Source organism: Dama dama, chromosome 28 (genome assembly GCF_033118175.1).
Source record: "Dama dama isolate Ldn47 chromosome 28, ASM3311817v1, whole genome shotgun sequence".
NCBI lineage: Eukaryota > Metazoa > Chordata > Mammalia > Artiodactyla > Cervidae > Dama > Dama dama.
In genome coordinates, this window is record NC_083708.1 from 31,740,584 (window position 1) to 31,759,961 (window position 19,378).

The 19,378-nt window shown below is 36.9% G+C and overlaps 1 protein-coding gene across 1 annotated transcript in view; it reads left to right on the top strand.

The window, feature by feature from the left end:
- CEP85L (centrosomal protein 85 like) overlaps positions 1-15,254 on the top strand; it is a 130,508-nt gene extending 115,254 nt beyond the window's left edge. The window contains exons 12-13 of the mRNA XM_061131874.1: positions 521-752; positions 10,714-15,254. Coding sequence (XP_060987857.1) covers positions 521-752; positions 10,714-10,877 — 396 coding nt within the window. The 3' untranslated portion in view covers positions 10,878-15,254. The remainder of the gene's footprint in view (positions 1-520; positions 753-10,713) is intronic.
- The last annotated feature ends 4,124 nt before the right edge of the window (positions 15,255-19,378 follow it).

Below are 19,378 nucleotides of genomic sequence, written 5' to 3' on the forward strand. Positions count from 1 at the left end.
TACTTTTTATTTCTTTTCCTCTTAACACTGAAAAAATTGGTTCCTAGCAACACTGTAACATATATACTTTTTTCTCAATGTACAAAAAATAGTTTCAGATTAGGTAAATCACTATTGCTGCTAACAATAAAACTACGGGATGAGGTTTCAATTTTCTTTGCAGTTCTTTCTATTCTGGGGATAAATCTCGTAGCAAATTACATCACAACCAAGGTACTTTTAATATGAGACCTTGGGAGACTCCCTAGAAACTGAGTCTGTTGGAATTTAGGTTTCGTCTCTCAGATTTACCCTCAGACATCAGATGGCATAGAGGAACCCTTTCCAGTATTCGAATTCTTTTTCTCTCCCTTTTTATTTTTCTTATTTCATGTATGCAGTTAAATTTGGTTACTGTACGTGTAATATGACTTCACTGTTTTGTTTATAGACTTGGGTGGGAGAATGTTGACCCTTATGGCTTTTGAGTACCTTTCCTCTGTTCTGACAGCCTGATTTTTGTTTTCTTTATCCACTGCAGAACCAAAGACAAACAGAAGAGAGCTGCTCTTTATTGGATCAGGGCCAGGAATCAGAACAGTCCAGGCAGCAGACCGTCCTTTCCAAAAGGCCACTCTTTGATTTGAGTGTGATTGATCAGCTGTTCAAGGAAATGTCCTATTGTTTGCTTGACTTGAAGGCATTGTGTAGTATTCTTAATCAGCGTGCTCAGGGCAAGGAGCCTAATCTTTCTTTATTACTGGGAATCAGATGTAAGTGGCTAATGACTTGTCCTAACTGTATTGCCTAACAATTAGAAACATACCTCTTGAGTTATAAACTTCTGTCTTTTCCCTATTTATTTTTATCTCCCTTCCTACTTAGATTTATAAATTTCTGAATCAGTGTGTGGCTCTGAATGCCTGTTACTGCTTAATAGCTAAAACTTGCCTCATTGTATTTATAAAAATGAGGAGGGTCATAGTTGATCTGGACTGCCACTCGGAAGAATAAAAATAAATCCACATATATGGATAAGTTAGGAGATGTTGCCTGTGCAGAATTCAATACGTGACCAGAATAGTAGTTAAGTGTGATTTTCTGATTACTTTTCTAAAAGTGATGATTCTCTTTGCTTTCATGTGGCGGTTGTGTTAAATTAATGACCCATCCATCAGTCCGCTGGTAAAATATCTGAGAGAAAACACTTAGAAGCTTTCAGTGTATGTTCTGTGGCAGCTGTCTACTGTAGGTGCCAGTGCTGCCCCGTGAGCCAGTTTTCGTGCCCGCAGGTCCGCTGTCCTTGTGACGCACGCCTGCTGGCTGTGTCCATGTGAACCCCACCCATTCTGCCTCAGTTCCTCCCTCCTGCCCTCTCATGGGGAGAGCTGCCTCAATACTGTCCTAGGGTCTGGTCCCTTCTCTGCTGCTTTTGCTGGAACACTCAACTTACATAAGGGCCCCAAATCATCTTAATATTGATATGTTGGTCTCTTTTTAATATAGAGGAAATGGACTTCAGTAAGGAGAAATAAGTGGAATAAGACCATAATGTTTCTATACCAACATGCTGTATTGAGTAATTGCTTAATAATATGATTGGGTGGAGACTAGTTTTATTTCCAGTTTCATCAAAGAGATTCTACAGTCTTGTATCATAATAGTTATTTTGGAAAACCAAATAATACTCCTGATTATGTAACTGTACTCAGAGGTGTCAGCAGAAGCTTCTTTTCCGTAAATGTAAGAACACATATATGAGTGTGAGTATATAGAACGCACTTTGAAAGAAAGTTGAAGTATAGTTGATTTACAGGATTGTGTGTTAGTTTCTGGTGTACAACAAAGAGATTCAGTTATACATATAAAATATATATTATTTTTCATTATAGGTTATTATAAGATATCAAATATAGTTCCTGTGTTATGCAGTAGGACCTTGTTGTATTTTGCATATAGTAGTTTGTATCTGTTAATCCCATGAAAGAAAGTGAAAGTATTAGTCCCTCCGTTGTGTCCGACTCTTTGTGACCCCACGGACTGTAGCCTGCCAGGCTCCTCTGTCCATGGAATTCTCCAGGCAAGAATACTGGAGTGGGTAGCCATTCCCTTCTCCAGGGGATCTTCCCAACCCAGGGATCAAACCTGAGCATCCCACGTGGCAGGCAGATTCTTTACCATCTGAACCACCAGGGAAGCCCATACTCCTTGTTTATCCCTCTCCTCTTTTCCTCTCTGGTAATGATGTTTGTCTTCTATGTCTGTGAGTCTGTTTCTGTTTTTTAGATAAGTTCATTTGTGTTGTATTTTAGATTACACATATAAATGATGCCATATAGTGTTTGTCTTAATCATTCTTATTTGGTATAGTAGGATAATTTCTAGGTCCATCCTTGTTGCTGCAAATGATGTTATTGTATTCTTTTCATGGCACTTCTGTATTTAGTTTTTTGAGGACCCTCCATACTGTATTACATCGTGGTTGCACAGTTTATATTCCCACCAACAATGTAGGAGGGTTTCCCTTCCTCCACCCCCATTTATTGTTGGTGGTCTTTTTAGTGATGGCCATTCTGACTGGTGTGGGATGGTACCTCATTATAGTTTTGATTTGCATTTCTCTGATAATTAGCAACACTAAGCATATTTTCATGTGCCTGTTGACCATCTCTCTGTCTTCTTTGGAGAATTATTTGTTTAGGTCTTCTGCCCATTTTTTTATTTGGTTGGTTTTTAAAACACTTTAAGTGTATTCAGTCACTCAGTAAGCATTAATCGAATGCCTTCTATGGTCCAAGCACTAAAGTGCTGACAATGCACATAAATTGAACACAGTTCCTGCTCACACATTAACCATAATATTAGAGCATTGTGATAAGTACTATAATTGGAATGTGATCAGAGGACAGTGGGAGCACAGGGTGGGGGGTGGTGTGGAACCAGTGAAATCTACCTGGGAGGGGCTGTGAAGCCTCCATGGGGGTGTTTGGCTTGAATCTCAAAGGAGGAGTTTGACGGGTTGATCATGGGGTGTTAGAAGTTAGCAATCGTCTCTTGGAGCAAGAAGTAAAAGCTTACACACAGAAGACTCATTTTCTCTACCATTTTAGGGCTGGCCATCCTTTCAGTTATTTGTAACCTACCTTTGCACTACTTATATAGCTTTTATTAACTTTTTCAGTGATAGGATAAGAGAGCAGTCCTGACATGAGTAAAAAGGAGATTCAGCAATCTTGCCACCATGTATACTCCTTCCAATCTATTACGGTTTAACCCCAGAATCCTTACCTTATAGTCTGGCCTTGTGAAAATTTGACCAACCAGCTAATTTCTCAAAAACAATGGAGGTTTTTTTGATCCTTATCTCATCACCCCATCAACTATCTGTTGACACTGTTCACCTCACCCATGTTAAAGCTCTGCTTGTGTGGTTTCCATGACATCATTCTCTAGGTTCTGCTTCTACCTTTATGACTGCTCAGCCTCAATCTGTGAAATTCTCTACCACTTAAATACTGACAGTCCTGCTGGAAACTTTTATTGTTGGTCTTTTGTTCTTGTTTACTTTTTCCAGGTAATCTTGTACATACCCACTTGGTTTCTGTTTTCCCTGTACCTTTGACCCATAAAGATATTTATTTCTCACCCTGCCTAGACATTCATCCCCTTTGGGCTCCTGACTTTACTCACCTGTACGTTAGAACCAGCAGTTTCATAGGTATCGCAGACTCAATATGTCTGAATCAGAACCTACTTTTCTTCCCTCCCTAAACCTGTTCTTCCTCTCAATGAGTAGAACCACTATCCAGCTATCAACCCAACCCAGATTTTATCCTCCACCCTCTCATTCGCCCATCTGTGTCCCATGCCTAATCCCTGGCCCCTTTCCAAGCTGACTGGTAATCAAACTTCATCATGTCTGTGCGCCCCTTCCTACTTGTAACATTTATTCTGGCTGCCACATCTCCATTGTACTCTTGCCTTAATTCAAGCTTTAATAGTCCTTCATCTGGACTGGTTTCTCTGTCAACCATTGTGCCCCACCCCCCCATCCCTAATCCATCTTTTTTAAAAATTTTCTTTCTTAATTTATTTTTTTATTGAAGGATAATTGCTTTACAGAATTTTGTTGTTTTCTGTCAAACCTCAGCATGAATCAACCATAGGTACACACATCTCCCCTCCCTTCTGAACCTCCCTCCCCCTCCCTCCCCCTCCCACCCCTCTAGGTTGATACAGAGCCCCTGTTTGAGTTTCCTGAGCCACACAGCAAATTCCTGTTGGCTCTCTATCTTACATATGGTAGTGTAAGTTTCCAGGTTACTCTTCCCAGACATCTCACCCTCTCCTTCCCTCTCCCCATGTCCATAAGTCTATGTCTGTTTCTCCATTGCTGCCCTGTAAATAAATTCTTCAGTACTATTTTTCTAGATTCTGTATATATGCGTTAGAATATGATATTTATCTTTCTCTTTCTGACTCAGTTCACTCTGTATAATAGGTTCTAGGTTCATCCACCTCATCAAAACTGACTCAAATGTGTTCCTTTTTATGGCTGAGTAATATTCTATTGTGTATATATACCACAACTTCTTTATCCATTCATCTGTCAGTGGACATCTAGGTTACTTCCATGTTCTACCTATTGTAAATAGTGCTGTAATGAACAGTGGGATACATGTATCTTTTTCAACCCTGACTTCCTCAGGGTATATACCTAGGAGTGGGATTGCTGGGTCATGTGGTGGTTTTATTCCTAGTTTTTTAAGGAATCTCCATAACGTCTTCCATAGTGACTGTATCAGTTTACATTCCCACCAACAGTGCAAGAGTATTCCCTTTTCTCCACACCCTTTCCAGAATTTATTGTGTGTAGACTTTTTGATGATAGCCATTCTGACCAGTGTGAGCTGATATCTCATTCTAGTTTTGATTTGCACTTCTCTAATAATGAGCCATGTTGAGCATCTTTTCATGTGTTTGTTAGCCATCTGTATGTCTTCTTTGGAGAAATGTCTGTTTAGGTCTTTTTTCCACTTTTTGATTGGGTTGTTTGATTTTCTGGCAGTGAGTTGTATGAGCTGCTTGTATATTTTGGAAATTAACCCTTTGTCAGATGTTTCATTTGCTATTATTATCTCCCATTCTGAGGGTTGTCTTTTCACCTTGCTTATAGTTTCCTTTGCTGTGCAAAAGCTTTTAAGTTTAAGCAGGTCCCACTTGTTTACTTTTGTTTTTATTTCTATTACTCTAGGAGGTGGGTCATAGAGGATCTTGCTTGATTTATGTCATTGAGTATTCTGCCTGTGTTTTCCTCTAAGAGTTTTATAGTTTCTGGTTTTACATTTATGTCTTTAATCCGTTTTGAGTTTATCTTTGTGTATGGTGTTAGGAAGTGTTCTAATTTCATTCTTTGACTGTGTAGCTGTCCAGGTTTCCCAGCACCATTTATTGAAGAGGCTGTCTTTGTTCCATTGTATATTCTTGCCTCCTTTGTCAAAAATAAGGTACCCATAGGTGTATGGATTTATTTCTGGGCTTTCTTTTTCCATTGATCTATATTTCTGTTTTTGTGCCAGTACCATACTGTCTTGATGACTGTAGCTTTGTAGTATAATCTGAAGTCAGGAAGCTTGATTCCTCCAGTTCCATTCTTCTTTCTCGAGACTGCTTTGGCTATCTGGGTCTTTTGTGTTTCTATATGAATTGTGAAATTTCTTGTTCTAGTTCTGTGAAATATGCCATTGGCAATTTGATAGGGGTTGCATTGAATCTGTAGATTGCATTTGATAGTATAGTCATTTCCACAATATTGATTCTTCCTACCCAGGAACTTGGAATATCTCTTTATCTGTTTATGTCATCTTTGATTTCTTTCATTAGTGTCTTATAATTTTCTATGTACAGTTCTTTTGTCCCCTTAGGTAAGTTTATTCCTAGATATTTAATTCTCTTTGTTGCAGTGGTGAATGGGATTGATTCCCTCATTTCTCTTTCTGATTTTTCATTGTTAGTATATAGAAATGCAAGTGATTTCTGTGTATTGATTTTGTATCCTGCAACTTTGCTAAATTCACTGATTTGCGCTAGTAATTTTCTGATACTATCTTTAAGGTTTTCTATGTACAGTATCATGTCTGCAAACAGTGAGAGCTTTACTTCTTTTCCAATCTGGATTCCTTTATTTCTTTTTTATTCTCTGATTGCTGTAGCTAGGACTTCCAGAACTGTGTTGAATAGTAGTGGTGAAAGTGGACACCCTTGTCTTGTTCCTGATCTTAGGGGAATGCTTTCAGTTTTTCACCATTGAAAATGATGTTTGCTGTGGGCTTATCATATATGGCCTTTACTATGTTGAGGTAGTTTCCTTCTGTGCACATTTTTTGAAGAGTTTTAATCATAAATGGGTGCTGAACTTTGTCAAAGGCTTTTTCTTCATCTATTGAGATGATCATATGGTTTTTATCTTTAAATTTGTTAATATGGTGTATCACACTGAAGAACCCTTGCATTCCTGGAATAAACTCAACTTGATCGTGGTGTATGAGCTTTTTGATGTATTGCTGAATTCTGTTTGCTAAAATTTTGTTGAGGATTTTTACATGTATGTTCATCAGTGATATTGGCCTGTAGTTTTCTTTTTTGTTTTGTCTTTGTCTGGTTTTGGTATCAGGGTGATGGTGGCCTCGTAGAAAGAGTTTGGAAGTGTTTCTTCCTCTGCAATTTTATGAGAGTTTTAGGATAGGCATTACCTCTTCTCTAAATGTTTGATAGAATTCTCCTGTGAAACCATCTGATACTGGGCTTTTGTTTTTTGGGAAATTTTCGTTCACAGCTTCAGTTTCAGTTGTTGTAATTGGGTTTTTCATAATTTCTATTTCTTCCTGGTTCAGTCTTCTCTTTTTTTCTTGATGAGTCTGGCTAAAGGCTTGTCAATTTTGTTTATCTTCTCACAGAACCAGCTTTTAGTTTTATTAGTCTTTACTATTGTTTCTTTCATTTCTTTTTCATTTATTTCTGCTTGGATCTTTATGATTTCTTCTACTAATTTGGGGGGTTTTTTGGTTTTTTTTAGATAAAGTTAGGTTGTCTATTTGATGTTCCTTGTCTCTTGAGGTAGGATTGTATTGCTATAAACTTTGCTCTTAGAACTGCTTTTGCTGCATCCCATAGGTTTAGAGTTGTCATGTTTTCATTGTCATTTGTTTCTAGAAATGTTTTGATTTCCCTTTTGATTTCTTCAGTAACCTGTTGGTTTAGAAACACATTGTTTAATCTCCATGTGTTTGTCTTTCTTACAGTGTTTTTTTCTTGTAATTGATATCTAGTCTCATAGCATTGTGGTTAGAGAAGATGCTTGATACAATTTCAGTTTTCCTTAATTTACAAAGGTTTGATTTATGACTCAAGATGTGGTCTATCCTGGCGAATGTTCGATGTGTACTTGAGAAGAAGGTGTATTCTTCTGCATTTGGATGGAATGTCCTGAAGATGTCAATGAGATCCATCTCATCTAATGTATCATTTAAGACTTGTGCTTCCAAAAAAAAAAGACTTGTGCTTCCTTATTAATTTTCTGTTTTGATGATCTATCCATTGGTGTGAGTGGAGTGTTAAAGTCTCCTACTATTAGTGTGTTACTGTCAGTTTTTCCTTTTATGTCTGTTAGTGTTTGTCTTATGTTTTGAGGTGCTCTTATGTTGGGTGCATAGATATTTACAATTGTTATGTCTTCCTCTTGGATTGATCCCTTGATCATTATGTAGTGTCTTTCCTTATCTCTTGTAACCTTCTTTATTGTAAAGTCTATTTTGTCTGATATGAGGATTGCTACTTCAGCTTTTTTCTGCTCCCCATTTGCATGGAATATATTTTTCCATCCTCTCACTTTCAATCTAGATGTCTTTAGATCCAAAGTAGGTTTATTGTAGACAGCATATATTTGGGTCTTGTTTTTGTATCTGTTCAGCCAGTCTATGTCTTTTGGTTGGAGCATTTAATCCATTTACATTTAAAGTAATTATTGATATATATGTTCCTATTGTCATTTTCTTAATTGTTTGGGGTTGATTTTATAAATCTTTTTTCTTCTCTTGTATTTCTTGACTATGTAAGTCCTTTTAACATTTGTTGTAAAGCTGGTTTGGTGGTACTGAATTCTCTTAACTTTTGCTTGTCTGAAAAGCTTGTTGTTTGTCCATCAGTTTTGAATGAGATCCTTGCCAGGTACTGTAATCTTGGCTGTAGATTTTTCCCTTTCAGATATATCCTTTAAATATATCCTTCCATTCCCTTCTGGCCTGCAGAGTTTTCTGGTGAAAGATGAGCTGTTAAGGGTATGGGATTTCCTTGTATGTTACTTGTTGCTTCTCCCTTGCTGCTTTTAATATTCTTTCTTTGTGTTTAGTCTTTGTTAGTTTGATTAATATGTGTCTTAGAGTGTTTCTTCTTGGGTTTATCCTGTATGGGACTCTTTGTGCCTCTTGAACTTGATTGACTATTTTCTTTTCCATGTTGGGGAAATTTTCAAGTATAATCTCTTCAAAAATTTTCTCATACCCTTCCTTATTCTCTTCTTCTTGATCCCTATAATTTGAATGTTGGCGCTTTTGATATTGTCCCAGAGATCTCTGAGACTGTCTTCAGTTCTTTTCATTCTTTGTATTTTATTCTGCTCTTTAGATGTTATTTCCACCGTTTTGTTTTCCAGCTCACTGATTTGTTCTTCTGCTTCAGATACTCTGCTACTGATTCCTTCTAGAGTATTTTTAATTTTAGTAATTGTGTTGTTTTTCTCTGTATGTTTATTCTTTAATTCTTCTAGGTCTTTGTTAATTGATTCTTGTTGCATTTTCTCCATTTTGTTTTCAAGGTTTTTGATCATCTTTATATCATTATTCTGAATTCTTTTTCAGATAGTTTGCCTATTTCCTCTTCATTTATTTGGACTTCTGTGTTTCTAGTTTGTTTCTTCATTTGTGTAGTATTTCTCTGCCTTTTCATTTTTTTTTTTTTTAACTTACTGTGTTTGAGGTCTCCTTTTCCCAGGCTTCAAGGTTGAATTCTTTCTTTCTTTTGGTTTCTGCCCTCCTAAGATTGGTCCAGTGGTTAGTGTAAGCTTCTATAGGGTGATATTTGTGTGAGTGTTTGTTTGTTTGTTTTTCCTCTGATGGGCAAGGCTGAGTGAGGTGGTCCTCCTGTTTGCTGATGATGGGGTTTGTATTTTTGTTTTGTTTGTTGTTTAGTTGAGGTGTCTGCACAGGGTGCTACTGGTGGTTGGGTGATGCGGGGTCTTGTATTCAAGTGGTTTCCCTTGTGTGAGTTCTCACTATTTGATACTCCCAGGGTTAGTCCTCTGGCTGTTTAGGGTCTTGGAGTCAGTGCTCCCATTCCAGAGGCTCAGGGCTGGATCTCCTTAGAATCATCTCTCTCCTCTTTGGGCTTGGTCACCTTTCCACTCGTAGGTCCCAGCTTGCTCGACAAGGTTGGGCCAGGAGACAGAAGTCCTCCCTAGGCGGGCCGGACCTGGGAGAGTGCTTAGGGTGGCAAGTCGCAGCCACGAGCTCCCCTTGGTGTGGCTCCGGTCGGAATCTGCTGTTCCCAGCGCTGCCACTGCTGCCTTCTCTCTCTCCCTCCCTACACCCACTCCTCCTGGGAGCTTGCCCGCTCCCTCGCTCACTGTCTCCTTCCAGAGAACTCTCAGGTTCCGGAGAGCCCCCTAATCCATCTTTTATGTTGCTGCCAGAGCCATCGTTTAACCCGTAGTTCAGATTTCCTCAGACACCCCTTAGAATAGACATAAAGGTAGTTCCCACCTGCCTCTCAAGTCTCATTTCTTGACACTGCTCTGTCTCATAATTTATGCTCTACCATTTTAGAGCTGGTTACTGATTTTCTTGATGTTTCTCAATTTATATCAGACTGTTTTGTTTTCTGTATCTGTATATCTGTGTTCGTTCTGCATCCTTGGCCTCTTCAGAGAACCTGTCCCCTCTCCAGTTAGGCCATCTTATTCTCTTCCTTATGTGGCTGTAGCCTTTGTGTAGTGGGAGGTTACCTATGACACCTGACTGAATTTGCTTGTTTATGAAATGTACGTAAATCATTAAGAATGAGCCACTAGCTGGATTATTTTGCTGACCTCAGCACTCAGTACAGTGTCCAGATCATGGATCATGAACAATAAAACAGTTAAATTAACATTTGTTAAAATAATATGTTATATGATTTTGAACTCAGCCCTTACCCTCATTGATTTAGCCATTGAGCAGTTGGCTCTCAGCCTGACTCAGTTGTTTGGAATTCAAATGTTTGGAATCCCAGCATACATACACACACACACACACACACACACACACACACTCAATTCTTAATACTTTGCAGTCTGTAAAAATATAAGATAGTGCCCCTTACCACCCAAAAGATTTTCAGATTTTTGTCTCTAGTTGGGTTTGAAGAGAGCTGTTAGCATGTTCCTTTTTAGTCTGGGAATATTGTCATCCATTAAACCTGTTGAATTTGTGTGTATCACTGTATGAATTTATGCATTTTCACTAGCAAAATTTTAAAAGGACCAAGTAGATAAGATCCATTTACTGTAATGCAAAATTTAAACCTGAGTTTGACCTGTATTGAGTGTACAGCATTATATTTCCAATGATAATTAGGCTGAACATCCTACAATGCCTTTGTTACCAAAAAAAGTGAAATTTTCTCCATGTTCTATATCCACAGCAATGAACTGTTCAGCTGAGGAAACTGAGAATGACCACAGCCCAGAAACACTCACTAAAAAGCTGTCAGATGTATGCCAGTTACGGAGGGACATAGATGAGTTGCGGACCACAATATCAGACCGCTATGCTCAGGACATGGGAGACAACTGTGTCACCCAGTGACCAGCGCCGGTCCCATGGCAGTAACGGCCCGCTGCGAGTGCTGCTGAGTGAAGTTCTTCATGCTTCTTTTCAGGAGCCGTGATAGAAAGTTGCAAGTGACATGTGTCTTGCTGCATAGGTTTTTTTTCTGTGGATTTGTTCTGTTGCAGAAGAATTGGGATGTGAGAAAGTTTCGAAGGGGCTTCTCTAATCAGGCAAAAAAAAATTAAATTGCCATTTGAAAAATATGATAAAATGTAAAAAAAAAAACAAATCTGTATTCTCAAACTACTGATTGTAGGACCAAGCTGTGAAGAGTGCCCTTCAGATAAAGGGATAGGATTTCTTTTAATCACATAATTGTGTGTGTGTGTATGTGTGTGCATGTGTACTTATTTACAAAATTATAAGGATTTCTAAGATCAAAGCAAAGCTTCTGAGAAAGGCACACACTATATTCTTGTGCTTCTTTTTTTTTTTCTCATGGAGAAGCTTGTGTTGTACTTGGGGTTTTCAAGGGTTGGCTTAGCAAGAGTTCCCACACCAGGCAAGTGTTGTAACAGCAGTACAACAGTAAAACCTTTTGTGTTTTGAATGATCACTGTGCTGAGATGGTGAGGTTGTCGGGTTGGGTTGATTTTCGTACTGTAGATAGGTCAGCTATTTTTCCAGAGTGATTGTGAATCGTCTAAGAGTTGTGAAATACCGATGTGATGGTTATTCCCATTAGTATTGTAATTTATGTATTACAAGGTGATTTAACATAATCTGAACTAATTTTAACATGTCCCTTACTATTTACAATTTTTATTTATAGATTATATATATATATCAGTGTAAACAAAGCCATATATAATTAATGCAAACCTAAGGCCTCAGATCATTATTGTAAAATGAACAAAATGACTCTGGAACAATAACTTATTTATCCAAATCTCAAATGTTTACATTTTTAACAGTTTTGTATCTGTTTTAAAGTTGAAACCACTTTAAGAAAAAATCAGCCTGTATTCTTTATATCTGAATTATCACTAGCATAAACAAAGTCTAAACCTAAGTGATACTGAAATTCCTCTTATTAGGTAAAGTACATTAAAAACAGGGTTCTTCATAGAATATAAACTTGCCCACATTAGTTGTTCTTCTGGGGTATAGAATATCACTATGAAGTGCAACTGATATTTTTTAGTAGATATGCAGTCATTTAAACTTCCAAATGAGTATTTCCCTATTTTAGTTGTATCTTGGAAGGAGTATGTATTTTATTACCTTCAGAGCATTTAGTACATTCTTTTGAATGTACTTAGTTGTGGCAATCATTGTCCGTTACACATTGGTTTTAATTTATCTCTTGATACAGCCCCAAGTCTCATTTAGGTCAAGACAAATAATAGGTAGAAGGAACAAGGGATGTTAATCAAGCTGGAGAATATTGTTTGGGGCAAGAGCAGATCACATGTCTGTTTTCTTGCCAGACTTTTATTAATGGTATAAAGGCTGCTCCCAGGAAAATATGCTTCTGAATAATTTCAGCAGTGAAAACATATTTGGGATAGACCTTCAAAGAAACTACCCAGGAAGACATTCAGCTCAGAATTTGACTTACATGCAGTTCTGAATAGTTATTCAATAGTTAGCTTTCAGCAATCAGTTATAATACACTGTAAGGACATCAGCCTTTCCTTCTGTTCAGTGCCTGAGTCCTCCCTGCCATTTTATGTCTTAGGATCTGGACACTAAGAAATCAGTGCATTGTAGGGATTCTGCTTCCCATGGTCCTTAAGCTAAAAAGGAGGGACTTGGTCACTAGCAAGAATTTGGCTTTCTAAGATGTTCATCTGTTTTTGAGTGTTGGTGGTTTGAAGACAATCAAGGAGTAGTATATTTGTACCAAAAATCTGATACAAAGAATTCTGCCTTGTAAAAATTAGTATCTGTAAAAATGGTCATTTATAGTAAAGTAGATAATTAGCATCTAAAATAGATAATCCACAAGTGTAGCACACATTTTTACATTCTCTTTGAATAGAATCCCCTCCCCCCACCCTCAACCTCCACAATTTTGAAAGTAAAGGTACCCTAAAATAATAGTGATAATGGGCAAATAATCACTGATTTGGATCACTAGGTTCTTACTAAAATGTATATGTTTGGGAGTTTTATGGTTATTAGTGTTGTTTAAACAAACTTTTGGTCATTTGTTTTGACCACTGTAGATACTTTGTTTTCCGCCTTTATTGTGATAAAATAATTTATATTTTTAAAAAATAAGTTAGTTTTCTAAAACTCAAAAAATTTGACTTAATTCACGTATCTTGGGGTAAAAAATTTTAACCTAACAGAAAATTAACTAACTATTGCTGATATATTTCAGTTTCTAAAATGTATCCTCTCCATGAAAAGGAGAATTAAGATGTAATAATTTAAATATAGCCTTGAATTACAGACTGTTAATCTCTTTGAGGCTGGGTTTTGTAAAGGGGCCTAGATAATAAGCAGACAGCCTTGGAGGGAATTTTGGGGGGAATAAAGCTATTAGTAGTCTAAAATGTCAGTATTTAATTTTGATTTTTCAGAAAATTCCCCTCTCCAAGACAACCTTTTATGTTAGACTAGTAAGAATAATGATATATCTTTAAAAACAAAGATTTTACTGTTAGACTAGGTAAGGTGGACAAGTAGAAACTCTATAGAGTCATGTCCTAGTTTAAAGTAGGATATTCTTAGGAGTTATTACAGTGATTATCTGTCTGAGGTGAAAATTAACCTAAGTTTTAAAGTAAGTATTTGAAATTTGCTTAAGTATTGACTTAGGTAAGCCATGCCCGAGTTTGTTTTTTTTTTTTTTAAATAAGTATGACCCCTTTTTGTGTTTGAAATAGGAGTCAGTATTTAATGTTAACCATATTTTATTTTAGTGACATTTGTTTTAGTCATGACAATTTATTAAGCTAAATTAGACTTCTTTCAGTAGCTGGTTAGAGACAATTTCAAGGGCTGGAAAGTGTTGCTAAAATGGATATTGTACATTTCCACAATAATGTACAATAATGAATGACTAATAAGATTATAAATTTTGCCATAGTTCAAGACTTATTAATAGGATTCTCTTAGATGGCATTTTTTAAAGGAACTACTTTATTAGGAGAATGTTCTTTCAGTATCAGTAATAGTTCATTGAATAATATAGTAGCTGAGAACTTGGACTATATTTTTACATCACATAATTCAGCTCAGACACATCTTTGGATTTTGGCATTCACTTATGCAGCTTTGTGTCACTGTAGATACGTAATTACAGAAATAAGCAATTCTCATAACCATGCTTAACTCAGACAATGTCATTTGAAACTGCCAGTAGCTAGAGGTCTCAGAGCCAAAGTTAATTCATTTTGTTTCCATTTTTGACAGTTTTTTTTCCAGTGTTCACAAAACAGAAAACTCCAGTGTTCACAAAACAGAAAATTTCTAGCTTCACCCCAAAATGTCATGCTGGAAGTTGCTGTATAATAATAACCTGCATTTAATCATGAAGAGGGAAAAGTTTTGGATATTTGGATTTCTATCTTATTTAAAAGAAGCATTGAGTATATTAAGAATGTAGTTTCAAATCAATGTCATTAACAACACTGTTGCAACTGCATACATGAAGAACCTTTTGTGCCTTTTTGCCTGCAGTAAGCATTCATTTCTATTTACATGAGCTGTAAGAATGTTGATGATTATTGCACCTTGTTCTTCTGTAAATAGACTTGATTAAGGATTTTTGTTTAAAGCAAGGAGCAGTTTTTCGTTACTAAGTAGATACCTTAATAAACATAAAGGGAGTTATCAGATATTATGTCTTTGGAGTCCAACCTTTTCCCTGTTTAGTGAGCAGGAAACTCCTTTGGAATGTATTCATTTGTGTGTATGTGTGTGTATATATATGTATAAATAGTTATTTAAATACATAAACATAAAATTCAGCATCACGTTGGCGTGATGGCAAGAAGTAGTAAGGTGCTAGGTGGCTACATTAAAAGCACAGCAGAGTCTATCATCAGTCACTATGACTGGTGGTTTTTATAAACTAGGTTCAGTTTTTGAACCACCCAGAATACCTCATGTGTAAATACAATAGTCATGACTTAATTGAAATATAGTTATTGTAAAAAGAATGTGAAGCCACTGGTTGGCTTATGCCTTCTGATTATTATCCTTGCCTCTTTTTTTGTAAAGGGGTTGTTTTTTGTTTTTGTTTTTTAATAGGGTTTACAGCTAGAATTTTGAATGCCAAAGTTCTATTTATTAAATTTAAAAAGTTTTCAATGTTAATGGCTAAGTATTTTTCCACTGGACTATTGTTTGTTGATGTTGGAATTTGTATTAACAGAGAAATAAATTTTTTATAAAAGATTTATGTCTACCAAGTGCCTAATGTTGATATAAAAATGTATTTGAAATTTCAGACTCTGAATTCTCAATGACAAGAATATGCTGGCTTGACTCAAAGTTTCCTTTATGCAAGAAAAAAATCTTACTAGAACAGGAGCACTTCTGCCTTCTATGTCTGTCTGAGAGTTTCTTTTCAGTCATTGAAAAGCGTTTTGTCAGGCCTTTTCCTTGAAGGGCACTGAGATTTTCTGAAGGCATAAATACAAGGGCATGGCTATGCATTTCAGCTCATAGAACTCTGTATCTCTACTTTGAATTTCTAAAATTCTTATTTGAATCAAGAGTCTTCTCTCTACTTTTCCAACAGACAAAATCAGATTTCAGTTTTTTATATTGCTGAAAGATTGGCAAGGTAAATCTTTTTTATTTCCTCCCTTCTAATCAGAGATAAAACCTTACTGAAACAGACACAAATAAGACCTTGTTAAAAAATTGCTCTGCAGAGGTCTCAACATCTCAGATTGATGGCTCCCTGGGTCCTTGTTCTAAGTCCTATGTGCCTTAATGTTGCCTGCTGGTTAACATTTGGATTAGCAGCGTCTGTTTCTAGTCCAGCTAACTTGGCATTGCTGTCAAGAGTTTTTAATGAGGCATCTAATTCAGTTAACAGGAAAAAGAAGCATGCATTATGACTCCATAGGTTATAAGCAAATGACGTGGAAGTGAAAACAGAATAGATAAAGTCCTTGAGTGTTTCCAAGGTTATTAATGAAGAGTCTTCTGCTTTATAAGAAAACATGATTATTTTGTTCTGCTTTTAAAAAGTTTCAATGGAGTCAGCAAAGGCTTTTTTTTTTTTTTTTTTAAGCAAAAGCTTTTGATGGGGTTCATCCCAGTGATTTTGCCAGTACTTTGAGCTTCCTTTTTAGGCCAGTTTCCCAACAAGCCAGTCTTTCTGTGTAGAAATACAGAGGACTCAGTTTAAAAGAGAAGTAAATATGCTCTTAGTGTTGGTGTAAAATGATGGCATGTGGATCCAGTAGAGCAAATCATTTACAAATAAGCAGCACTCGAACACCATGTCAGTTAAGATGGTCTCCTTGATTTAGTGGAGATTCCCATTTGAGGACTGAAATTGTGACAAAGATTTCTTCAATATTCAAGTAAAACTTCTCTCCCTGATAAATTCAGTGTGATCACAAAAAGAAAAAACAACTTCCCATTTCAACCATCTGTTTTTACTTAAACACAGTCTCACTTCACAATCTCCATAGATGCCTTTATAATAGAAGTTTTAATGAAACATACGCCTACCCTACCCTGTGACCTGGAAATTCCAGTCTAGATGTTTACTTGAGATTAATACAAACATTCATCTAAAAAGAGACTTGTAAGTGAATGTTCACAGTGGTTTTATCCATGATAATCAAAGACTGGAAATAGCCCAAGATCTGTCAGTAAGAGTTCTCTACCTAGAGTTGAAAAACAGCATTCTGTCATAACCTCAGGTTTTAATTGATTATCGAATGTATGTTAATACTTTGGGGAAGATGGAGTAACGTTTCACAGACAACAATGTGATGGCGTATCAGACTTCCTTTGTGCTTTTCTTTCTCTTCCTTCTGGGGTGAGCATTGTCCTTTGTGGTGCTCCCACCTGTGTTCCGTGAGTCCACACTTGATGTGAAGCTCTTGATTTCACCCTTCTTGAAACAAATCTTGTATGCCGTTGTTTCTGAACAGCATGAAGAGCTCATCAGAATTTGAACTCTTTGAGAGCAGGCATGTTGTCTTATTAGACTTTTGCATTTAATAAGCCTGTAGGACATACTAATCTCCAGAGACGTGCAAATACCTGTTGTTAGCCGCAGGAAGGAAGAATGATTTCAAAGGGGAAAGAAGTGGTTTTCACAGCATAGGTCATCCTTGGAGGCTGTGGTGCTTTTAATGGGACATGTAAAGTGATAACAAACCCTACTTAGGCAAGTTCCATTTTCCTCCATCCCTTGGACCTCTTGCTAATCTCTCCTATGACTGTCCTCTTTCTGCCCTTCTGTGGGTTCAGGCTACAGAATTGGACACAGTTGTTTCCTAGCCCCAGTGTTCCTGGAGCATAACAATCTCATTGGGCGTTAAGCCAGATGTGTAGGTTTTGTAAGGACAAATTCAGGGTCGTAAAAGAGGAGCAAAATGTCAACTTACACAGTGAATGCAGTTCCATCTCTGTATATATGCACAAGTCTGGAGTAGAGTCATTGAAGCATATAGTAACGGCTGGCATCCCTTCTAAATAAAGTAGTTTAAGTCTGTGACTTGGTATCTTTCATGACTTTCAAAACTTTCTCAATCATATTCCTCTGCATATTGTGTTTTGGCCTGCTTTCTCTTTTCCCTATAACTGTACCTCCAATTATGTGTATCTTCTCTTTTATCCACTGTGTGTGTCATATTCTTTACTACTCTTTTGTTCCCTTCGTTCTTAATGTTCTCTTGTGATATATCTTCTAACTGACTATTTCTCCTTTTGGCTGTATTTAATTATCTGTGAAATCCAACCGTAGAGTTGCCAATATCAGGTTTTGTATTTTTCAGTTCTAAAATTTCCATTTGGTTCTTCCTTAGAATTTTTAGTTTTCTTTCAACATTATTAATTTTTTCACTGATTTCTTAAGCAAATTAAGCATAAATATTTTAAAGCCCATTATCTGTATCGTCAGTTTGTTTCTACTGTCTGTTGTTTCTCTTCATTTTTAAGATAAAGTCTTGTTCTCACATACCTGTTTTGTTTTGTTTTGTTTTCAGAGCTGAATATTTTATATGAAAATATTTAAGGCTCTAGATAATGTTATCTTACTCCAGACAGAATTTAAATTTGCTTCTGGTCGGGCTAGGGGCACTAATCAGCCTAATCAACTCAGGGCTTCAGTTGATATAGAGCAAGGGTTTGAACCCTTGGGAGAGCACCCCCTGTATCTGACTCACCTAGCAAAACCCAACTCAAAGTAAAAGGCACTTGCCAGCGCTTCCCTTCCTAAAAGAGCTGTGGAGTTCAGTTTTTACTTTCGAATCCAATGATTAGGTGAGCAATAACCTACAGGCCAAATCTAGCCTACCACTTGGTTTTTGGGAAATAAAAGTTTCATTGGAACACAGTCGTGTCCATTTGTTCACCTATTGCCTAAGCTACTTCTGAGCTAAAATTGCAGAATTGAATAGTTGCAGGAGACTGTGTGACCCTCAAAGCCAAAATTACTCATTATTTGTAGAATTTTGCTGACCCATGTCCTGGATCCCTAAGCATAAGGAAAGCTCTGTCCCAGTTTCTCTTTGAGTTTCCTCTTCCAGAAATGGCAAATATTCCTAAAGGAAAAATAGCCCCAAATCCCAGGGTAAACTTTTTTTTTGTTTCTTCCTTGTACTGGATCTTGAACCTGTAGTATTTTTTTTACTGCACCATTACCTCTCTGATGCCTTAAACTAGAGTTTTCCCCAGCATTTTCTAATTGTTCTTTGTGGGGAGGGTTGATCTGAATTTTAGTTTGCATTTATTGGAAGCGGAAATCTTTATAAGATATTTTTTATAAGACATTTTAACCACCAGTGTTTTAAAAAATATTTATTTGGCTGCACCACTCTTAGTTTTGGTACATAGGATCTTCAGTCTTTTTAGTTGCAGCATGTGGGATCTAGTTTCCTGACCAGGGATCGAACCCAGGTCCCCTACATTAAGAGCATAGAGTCTTAGCCTCTGGACCACCAGAGACGTCCCTAACCACCAGTTTTTAGACAAATCCAGCCTGACAATGGGTACTCCACCATCTCTTCTTGTTGGTTAAACTGTTGTTTGCAGGGGTATTGTCCTTCGTTACTTTTGATCTGTCCTAGTTGTTTGCTCTAGTGATGTAGGGTGCAGTTATTCTAGACTTGGGTCTTAACACTTATAAGAAGTGCTATCACTACACAAAAGTTCCTTCCTTCCTAAACTATTTCAGTAGTATATTTACTTCACTAAGTTCCTCCCCCTTAAAATATATCCTGCATATCTGTTTCTGAATCGTCAAAATGGCAGTCCTGATCAGGCTCTCAGAAACCTTCAGTGATTCTCATTGTCTAAGGAAATCCTTGACATTCAAGCTGTTTTTTTCT